At 48.4% G+C, this 9,907-nt stretch overlaps 1 protein-coding gene across 1 annotated transcript in view; it reads right to left on the bottom strand.

The window, feature by feature from the left end:
- Positions 1 to 9,907, bottom strand: part of Bco1 (beta-carotene oxygenase 1) — a 38,248-nt gene that overhangs the window by 18,702 nt on the left and 9,639 nt on the right. Inside the window, exons 3-6 of the mRNA XM_021220524.1 lie at positions 9,507 to 9,636; positions 6,193 to 6,340; positions 3,889 to 4,036; positions 1,354 to 1,577 (exon numbers count right to left, since the gene is read on the bottom strand). Of these exons, the coding sequence (XP_021076183.1) occupies positions 1,354 to 1,577; positions 3,889 to 4,036; positions 6,193 to 6,340; positions 9,507 to 9,636 (650 nt within the window). The remainder of the gene's footprint in view (positions 1 to 1,353; positions 1,578 to 3,888; positions 4,037 to 6,192; positions 6,341 to 9,506; positions 9,637 to 9,907) is intronic.

Below are 9,907 nucleotides of genomic sequence, written 5' to 3'. Positions count from 1 at the left end.
CTCAGGGGGGAAGGGATGCCTCAGCATGGGCCCGAAGAGACAACTCCTTCTCCTGAGCGTCCTGACGTCTTTTTCTTTTTTATAAGGCACAACAGATAGGTTCAGGAGAGAAGGCTTAGAATCTAGACCAGTAAGGGGGGAAGCCATCTTATTCCCAGAACAGANCACCAGGAGGCCCTCAGCCATCAGCCATCAGAGAAGACACATCCAGAATAAGCAAGGAGTGAGAGAGACATGTGTGAGGGGACTGAGGGTGGTCAACGGAGCCCTTGAATGCCATTCTGAGAAATTTCTAGAAGGGTATTATCAGTGGTGGATCTCATCTAATTCCTCCTTCTCCTGAGGAGACAGAGGGTGAGTGGTGTTAAAGAGGGTGGCTAGCCAGCATATTGGTTCCTACAAATGGAAGTGGGTGAGTATCCACAAATACTGACGTGGGCAACCAATAGATAATGGTGATTTTCTCCAGAATGGGGAGCAGAGAGGGAAAGAAGAGGGAGGGAAGATGGTGGGGAGTCTGGTGGGAAACGGATTTTTAAACAAATATTATTTTGAGTTAAGATCTCAGGTAGCCCAGGCTGGCCTTGAACTTGCTGTGTAGGAAAAAAAAAAAAATGACCTTAAACTCCTGACTCTCCTGACTCTGCCTCCTCTGCCTTCTGGGATGGCAGGCATGCACCGCTACGGCCAATTTATACAGTCTTGGGAATTGAACCCAAGGCTTCGTGTATGCTGGGCAAGGGCCCTACCAGTAACACTGAGAATCGCTGGACATTTGTCAAAAGCAGCAACAGCAAATAAATACACACATACGTATGTACATACACATGTGTTTAACATCCACCCAGGCATGCACATACGTGTACACGCTCATCTGCGTGTGAATAGAACACGCATGTGCCCCTGACTGAAGGAGATGGTTTCACTCCACATTTGTGGACCCCAGTGTCATCCTGATATGTAAGCTCACTGGTATCCAGGACTCACTAAGCCCCCCCCAAGACTGTACAATGAGAGGAGAGGTGCTGAGGAGCCCTCCCAATGGATATTAGAGGCTGCGTAGGTCCCAGCTATGGACAAGGACTTGAACCCAGAGTGACTGTGCATCTGTGGGTAGTTAGGGGATTTTTGTCAGCCCAAGGTCACATCCGTTTCTCAGGGCAGTCCGCACTTGGAAGTAGGGATGCCCTAACTCAGGACCACTCTAGTGACCCACCCCAACAGCAGAACTCTCTAGATGGTGGCAGCTGCCTGCAGNGGGGCTACATGGCAGTTCATGGTCCATCCGCATCCCTCAGGGTGGCCTCCTTGTCCGTGTCCCCGGGGTGGGGTAGACAGGCAGGAAGGNCTCACCTTGTCCTCCCTGTCAAACGACATGCAGGAAGCCCAGCTCACTCCCCTCATGTATGCGGTAGCCATCTTGAGGATATCCANCTTAAAAGGCTGCTCCAGAAACACCACATAGTTCTCCGTGACGCCAAAGCTGTGGTAGTAGCTTGGAGAGAGCAGCGAGCGGGAGGGGATGGAGCAGAAAACTTCTGCGTGCTTCACGGGACCTTTCCCTTTCTTCTTGCTGCCTGGAGAAGAGCAAATGTGGAAATCTAGCNGGATAGCGCCATCACCCACAGCCCGACTGTGCTCTCAGGAGAACGGTCAACAAAGAACCCACAGGCCTGGATACCGAGAAACTCCCACTAAAGTCCACGGGTAGTGGTGAACTCTGGAGTTCCAGCCATTAGAAAATAGACTTGGGGACGGGAGAGATGCCTCAGGGGGTAAGAGCACTGACTGCTCTTCCAAAGGTCCTGAGTTCAAATCCTAGCACCCACATGGTGGCTCACAACCACCTGTAATGGGATCTGATGCCCTCTTTTGGTGCATCTGAAGACAGCTACAGTGTACTTATTTATAATAATAAATAAATCCTTGGGCCAGATCAAGCAGGGACTGAGTGAGTGGAGCCGGCTGGAGGGAGCAGAGGTCCTTAAATCAGCTCCCAACAACCACAGGATGGCCCACAACCATCTGCACAGTTACAGTGTACTCATATACATAAAATAAAACTGCTTCCATCCAAGGATGAGGGACCTTTATTTATGTGGACTATGGCAATTCAGCTAAGCTGTAGGATACCCATTTCACAGATGGGCAAATGAGGTGAATGGCCTATCACAATGATACAAGTCATAGCTGATTTCTTCCTGTGCTATTGAGGGTGGGGTGGGNGAATACCCAGAAAAGCAAGCAGTAGGGCACAGAGGAGGGTTGGGAGGTCCACCCCAGACCTCCAATCTAACCACAGTTCATGGGCCTCTGCTGGCACTGAAGGTCATGGCTGTGTGTGTAAGTGTGTGTAAGTGTGTGTGTGTGTGTGTGCTCTGTTTTCCAAGTACTTTGTAAGCATGAATCAGCCCTGGGCCAAAGGCCTCCCCACCCAGTCCTGGGGCTGGTTTATAATGAGTTCCCTGTCAATGTCCCCACCTCTCTGTGGCCACCTGTGCACACTGTAAACAGCTGGCTGGTGGGAGGGGACGCTGTGGGGCTGTGGGCTGGTTTTCTCTGCAAATGAAGAGGAACCCAAAGCCAGGTCGGGCATTGCAGAGCAAGAATGCCCTGCCCCCTCCTCTTGCATGATGTCAGGGCTCTGGTAAGCCACGCGACCAACGCCATGTCACCTAATCTGAGCCTCACAGTCCCCTGTGACATAAGGCGGCAAATCAAAATTCCTGGAAGATCCCAGACTGAACTCTAAGATGCTGAACTGAACACCACATCCTTAATCAGCTTAAGTAACTTCAGTTTCACTGAATTATATTCATGGCCCCTTTTGACCTGGGGGGAGCTGTGCTCCCAGNGTCTCTCACAGCTGGGTAGTTTCCTACAGCTGGTAGGGGTAGGGAGCTGGCAGGTGCTATCAGGGTCACAGATATAATAAACTTGTTCCCTAGGCCAGAAGGTCAGGTCACACAACCTTGAAGGCTTCATCTGCTGGGTGTGGCAACCAGGAGGGTCCTAGACAAACATAGGTTGGGAGCCTCACCCTCTTCCCCCTCGGGAACACGCAATCACTGGCCTGGGCTTTGCTCCAGGACCCGGCCCTGAGAGGAGGAGGTCCAGAGGCTCTGGGAACAGGGTGTGGATTTGGAGTGGATCCCAGCAGAGCTGAGCACCCCAACAGCCCTGGGAGCCTGGCTGCGGGATAGAGGGGGTGGCACAATCTTGGCATATGAAAAACATTTGCCAGGAGACTTTTAAAAATGACTAAACTAGTAGCTAGGGAAAAGGTTAGAACAGGCTAGATAGATGATTGAATACATAGGCAGGTGGATGGATGGGTGGTTGTGTGGATCTGTGTATAGGTAAATAGGTGGTTGTGTGGATGGATGGATGGATGGATGGATAGGTGGATGGATGGATGGACAGATTGGGGGTAGGTGAATGGATGAATGAGATGGACAGTTGAGTGATAGGCAAGTAGATCAATGCATAGATGGATGGGTAGATGAATAGATGGATGGATAAATGACTAGTTGGATGGATGGATGAGAGGGTTGGTGAGTAGGTGAACGTATAGATTGAAGGATAAATAGGTGAGTGGATAAATAGGTGGGTGGATAGATAAAATAGTGAATTCATGAATAGGTGCCTAAAAAACAGGAAGTTAAAATAGTGTCAGTATTTCTTTTGTCCAAAATAATCTCAGAAATGTCTCTTTTATGTTTAAAGGAGAAAATTGAGTTCTCCTCCAAAGAATCTCTACCTCCGACTAAATGACAAAACCGACTTTAAGGTCATCTGAATACTCTATGACGTGCACCACAGGCACAAATCCGGACTCTCCAGTCAGGGTCACCCAGCTGTCTTTGTCAGATCCCCAGTGTAACTTACCTGGTACTGCAGCAGGGATCTTAAATATCACGTATTTTGTCCTCCCTTTGTCCACGATGGACGTACCCATGTTAAGGACATTCCCAGCCTCGTCGTAATGAGGGTGTGAGGTAGCCAGGTTTACCGCTACATACTTCCGGTAATCAACCTGTAAAATACAATAGCCACTACATTTTGTAAAGAAAAGGAGATGGGAATCCTGTGAACACCCGACTGGGCCTAGGTGTAGAACGAGGGTGGATCTCTTTGGATGTCTTCTGAGAGGAAAAAAAGGCATAATTCACCTTTTTTTTTTTTTTTTTTTTTTTTTTTGCTTTTTTTTTTTTTTTTTTTTTTTTAGGCTTTTCAAGACAGGGTTTCTCTGTATAGCCCTGGCTGTCCTGGAACTCACTCTGTAGAGCAGGCTGGCCTTGAACTCAGAAATCCACCTGCCACTGCCTCCTGAGTGCTGGGATTAAAGGCGTGCACATAATTCACCTTTTAAGAGACGTCTAGTCTCATGACCGGATATGAGCTTGTATTACTTCTGCGGCAGAAGTCGGTTGTGGGGAGCTAGTGAGTCGCAATGTTTTGTGTGTTTGTTTTTGTGCCTGAGGTTCCCATCCCACTTGCTGGTTTGTCAGGATCCTCAGCATAGAGACAGGTTGCCTCACGAAAGAAGGCTGGCAGCCATGGTGGAGGTAGCTAGATCATCACCTTCCAGCCAGTCTCAGCCACTTCTCTGGGTCGAGCCTAGGAAGTCCTTTCAATTCACCCCTGTTGGGAGTCCACAGAGGCAGAGGCGTAGCTCTCCATGCCTCTCATGGTTAGACTCTGGAAACAGAGTCTAAAACCACTTACTAAAAGCAGGAATTCTACTAACAAGGTTGAACGATGACCCCTGCTCAGAACGGACCACAGCCCGAGGACCGTGGGATGGCTAGGCGCTAGCTGTTTGTCCTTCTCCAGGACAACACAAGCAGCCAAGAATTAGGTCGGGCTCTGACCCTTCCAGTATTTCCCAGCATGCATCAGTTGGGCCCTTGCCACCTAGTTTACAAGGAACTGGACGTAATTTCCCGGCTAAGATAGGTATTCAATTTAGCAGATCGCTCAAGTGCCTTATGACACCACTGTGGCTTTGAACAGCTAGCTGGAGCAAACTGACACGGGGATCTATTGATTTTCAGGGGAATGTTAGCCCGGGGCTTCCCAGGAAGCGGTTCTGTCTGCAGGTGCCCTTGCTCTCTGAGTTATACCTCCCTCTGCAGGTCACCGTGGGTAGAACACCCTGTCCCTTACAAACTAATAAGGATCTGGTTTTGAGTTGTACCATCTTTCAAACATACAGAAGGAAGTCCTAACCCCGGCGCTTGGGAATGTGGTCTCACGTGGCAGTAGCATCTTGGAATCACCACAAGATGATGCTGTACCACGTGGGCTGTGGGCTTGCTTACGACTTGCGTGCTTATAGAACACGGGGAATTGGAACGCACAGACACAAAGGGAATACCATGGGACTGAGGAGGCGGAGATTCAAGTGATATGTCTATGAGGTGAGGAACACCGAGGACCGGAGAGAAGTCCAGGACCTGGGAGATACAGGAAGGAGAACCCCCCTAAAACCTGCCAGAGCCTGGCTGTACATATTGGGTTTAGAATTGTGTCTTCCATAAATACAAGACAGTAGGTCTCTGTTTTTAAGCCACTTAAGTCTATACCACTTTTAGAGACGAGGATATGTTCTATAGGTTTGTTTCTATGTATTTTTTTAAAAAGTGTTATGTGTGTATGCGAGCATGTGCAATACCCACACAGGCCAGAAGGGGCACCAGATTGGAGCTGGAGTTACAAGTTACAGCTTGGGTGCTGAGAATTGAACTCAGATCATCTGAAAGAGAGCGGTACATGCTTTTAACCTCTGAACCATCTCTCTCTGGTCCTATGGGAACACAAGAGAAAGTCGTCATGAGGCGATTTCACCACATGGACATCATGGAGTTTATCCGATAAAATAGCTACAGCGTCGCTAGTTAGAACCATCTTTGGGATCCCCATATCACACACACACACACACACACACACACACACACACACACACACACACACACACGTGTCCTGTAGTTAACTGAAATATACTTAAACCACACATAACCGTGCTGTATATAGGAGCCACTGGGAATGGGGGCTGGCACAAAGATGGACACCATGCAGTCCTTGCTTGAGTGTAACTGCAAGCATGGTGCTAAGGCAGCTAAGACAGTAGAGGAGGCTTGTGGGCAGCTTGTGGGTCAGGAATGGACGCTGACTGTAAGCCTACCGTACCTTCTCCAAGGTTTCTAGGGTCTGGGGGTCGATTTTCCTGATGTAGTTGGTCTCCGTGGTCGCATAGAAGTCTTCTCCACACTTCATGATGTTGATCAGGCAATTGTCTGTGAAGTCAGGGATGGTGTGGGACAAGTAGGAGAAAGCTCTGGAAAGAGAGAAAGCCGCGTTAGTGGCTGTAGTTCTGCCTTCTCACCATTTAACACATCCTGCTTCAGTGGTAGAGACTCTGGGTATTAACGGGTCACTTGAGGAATCTGGGGGACCCAGGTATGAGGTTCCCTGCACAGTCCACAACATGGAGTCAGGCAGCAAGTGAGGTGCTGGGGGTGCAGTGTGGCCACACCACACTCCTCCTGAGTGTCAGAAGTGCAGGGGCCTCTTCAACTAGAGCCAGCAGGAACTGAGATGCTTCTAACTATTTTAAGTAGCTATATAGATATCAGACTTATACCCATAATACAAACCCAGTAAAAGGTAAATCTCTGCTCTGGCAAGATCTGAATCCCTACTGAGTGTTTAAAATTTGTTCAAGAAGTTATTTGTGGGTTTGTTTGTCTGTTTGTTCTTTTTTTTTTCTTTTGAAATAAGGTTTCGTTCATCCCAGGCTAACCTCAAACTTGCTATGTACCCAATGATGTCCTGTCTCCACCTTCTGAGTGTGTGACTAGGCATGGTCACACACATGCCAGTAACTCAAAAGCTGTGTGACCAGAGACAGTAGGATTGCTGGGGAGTCGCTGACAGACAGCTTAGCTCCAAGTTTAATGAGAGACTCTGTCCAGACATGGAGCGCTGGTCTGGTTTAAGCTTGTGCTGGCGCTCAAACCCAGGGCTTTGTGAAACATTCTACTAACTGAGAGCCATCCTCAGCCTTGGAATTCATTTTTGGCAAAAAAAGGAAAAAAAAAAAAAAAAAAAAAAAAACTCATGTTCGTTAAGACTCAGGGTTCGTTTCACCAAATGGCAAACTGCAAACAGGAAGACAAGTTGAATGGTACAAATGGAAAACGCTGGATGCAAGCGTTGAGTGGTGCTCCCCCTAGCGACAGAGGATGTAACTGCAGGGAGTCTCCTCCAGGTAAGGTTTTGAAGTCCTTCAGGCCCACTCCCTTCCCTCTGTTGACGCCACCCCAGCTCAGCGCCCTCTCCAAGGGCAAGTCGCCCTGTTCCAGGGAAGGATGATGTCAGCCTCGGACGAGCAGAAGCAGTTTTCCTGTCTTTGGCAATCCACCCTGAATCTTTCCATAGCTCTCTCAAGTGTATCTGAAGGGAGATAGGGAGAGCAGGCCTGACTCTCTAGCCAAGAATTTAATTGTTGAATGTGTAATGCACACATCTGCTTCATAACCCAGATGACTTCAGATGTGTTCCAGAAAAATCTCCCCACCCTCTCGTTCCTCAGCTTCCTACCCCCTTGACTCTCCTCTGGGATCTCTTTATGTCCTCCCTGTGCAAGCAGAAATACATCTAGACTTCCTCTGCCTTCTCCCTCCCTGAACACAGGATGCACTTATGTGCCTTGCTTTGAGAAAGAGGTGTCTGTGTACATGTGTGTGTGTGTATATGTGCATGTGTATGTGTGTATGTGTCTGTGTATGTATGTATGTATGTGTATGTGTGTGTACATGTCTGTGTATGTGTGTATATGTGTGTATGGGTGTGTATATGTATGTATGTGGGTGCATATGTATATGTGCATGTGTGTGTATGTGTGTGGGCGCATGTGTATGAGTGTGTATATGTCTATGTATGTGCATGTGTGTATGTGTGTGTATGGGTGTGTATATGTATGTATGTGGGTGTATATGTATATATGCATTGTGTGTATGTGTGGGCGCATGTGTATGTGTGTGTAAATGTATATGTATGTGCATGTGTGTGCATGTGTATATGTGTATGTGTACATGTGTGTATGTGTGTATATGTATGTATGTGTGTATGTATATGTGCATGTGTGTGTGTGCATGTGTGTATGTGTGTGTATATGTGAATGTGTATATGTATATGTACATGTATATGTGCATGTGTGTGTGTATGTGCGTATGTGTTTGTGTGTGTGTGTATAGTTCATTTATGTGCAGGTCCGTGTACCTGTGCACATATGCACAGTGGACCAGAAGCAGATGTCGGTTGCCCTGCCTCTCTCTCTCTCTGACACTCTCTTGAGGCAAGGTCCCTGATTAGACCTGGAGCTAGGCTGGCTGTCTGCAGACTGCTGCACTGGGACTACAGGCTTGCTGTGACCATGCTTAGTTCTGGGGACTTGAACTCCGGACTCTGTGCTTTCTCTCAACGAGTGCTCTGACCCACCAGTCATCTCCCCAGCTGTCCTGGCTGCTTGTGTGTGTCAGCTTGGCACAAGCTAGAGTCCTCTGAGAGGAAGGAGCCTCTGCTGAGGAAACGCCTCCATGAGATCCAGTTGTATGGCATTTTCTCAATCAGTGATCAGTGGGGGAGGGACCAGCCCATTGTGGGTGGTGCCATCCCTGGGCTGGTGGTCCTGGGTCCTATAAGAAAGCAGGCTGAGCAAGCCAATAAGCGGCACCCCTCCACGGCCTCTGCATCAGCTCTTGTGTCCAGGCTCCTGCCCTGTGTGAGTTCCTGTCCTGACTTCCTTGGTGATAAACAGCAATGTGAAAGTCTAAGCTGCTTCTTCGACTTACTTTTTGGCCATGGTGGGGTTTTTTTTCCCCCTAGTAATAGAAATCCTAAGATACCAGCCCTACCCTGCTTTAAAACAACATCATCATCAACACCATCTACATCATCAACATCCTCCTCCTCATCAACAACTCTTTAACTTACTATACCTTAGGACTGATTTGTACAGTAGCATGAGCTAGCAGCCTCATGCCTTTTCAGCCTCACAGAGGCACTTTCTTAAAACACTTTTGCTGTTGTGTGTCCAACCAGACTTCTGGCAATGACATTTGGGTTGTTTGCGGCTTTTATCATAACAAATGACATAGCCAGGAATAACTTTGTCTATTTGTCATTTTGGACATGAGCAAGTGTATCTCTAGACCAAAGGGAACACACATTTGTAACTTTGACTGATAATGCCCAAACCCTCTCCCACCAGCCAGGCGGGTGGACACCTGGCAATTCATCAAGCGCTCTTCACTTCCCTTGCTATCATTGATCAAGAGTCACAGGACATTGGTGGTCACAGGCTGGCCATGTTGTTTTAGCTGGGGTTTTTTAATCTATCCCCCAAAGAAAACTAATGGGGGGAGAAAATGTGGGCTGCTTCGACCATCAGAAATATCCAAAAGTATGAATTTGTCAAGTTTCAGAAGGGACTGTGTTACTTGGAAAAGATGTTTTTGCAGGGGTCCGGGTAGGCCATGGTTCCGAACTCAGACACCACGATTCTGTTGGCCTCGATGTTGGCGATGTAGGTGTCGCTCTGCAGGTATTTGCTCCTGTAGAAGACCTCCCCTGAAAGAGAAGCAGACGCTCGTCAGCCTGACACCTCTGGGGACCTGGGACATGGATGTCAGCCGTTCTAGGGCTTTACTGGGGTCCAGAGGGAGGTTGGTTGGCCCAGGCCAGCCTCTTTCACGCAATTGTGTACTACAGTGAGAAGGGAGTTTGAAGTTCTAAAAAAGTGGATGTGTGTCAGAGAGAGGAGGGGGAGGGCAGGAGAGGGAGAGGTGGAGGGGAAGGGGAGGGAGAGGGAGACAAGAAGGGAGTGGGTTAGGGAGGGGAA

The sequence above is a fragment of the Mus pahari genome, chromosome 20 (assembly GCF_900095145.1).
Source record: "Mus pahari chromosome 20, PAHARI_EIJ_v1.1, whole genome shotgun sequence".
In the NCBI taxonomy this organism is placed as follows: Eukaryota; Metazoa; Chordata; class Mammalia; order Rodentia; family Muridae; genus Mus; species Mus pahari.
The sequence above is the reverse complement of the archived record's forward strand: the minus strand, read 5'-3'. Positions and strand labels throughout refer to the sequence as shown.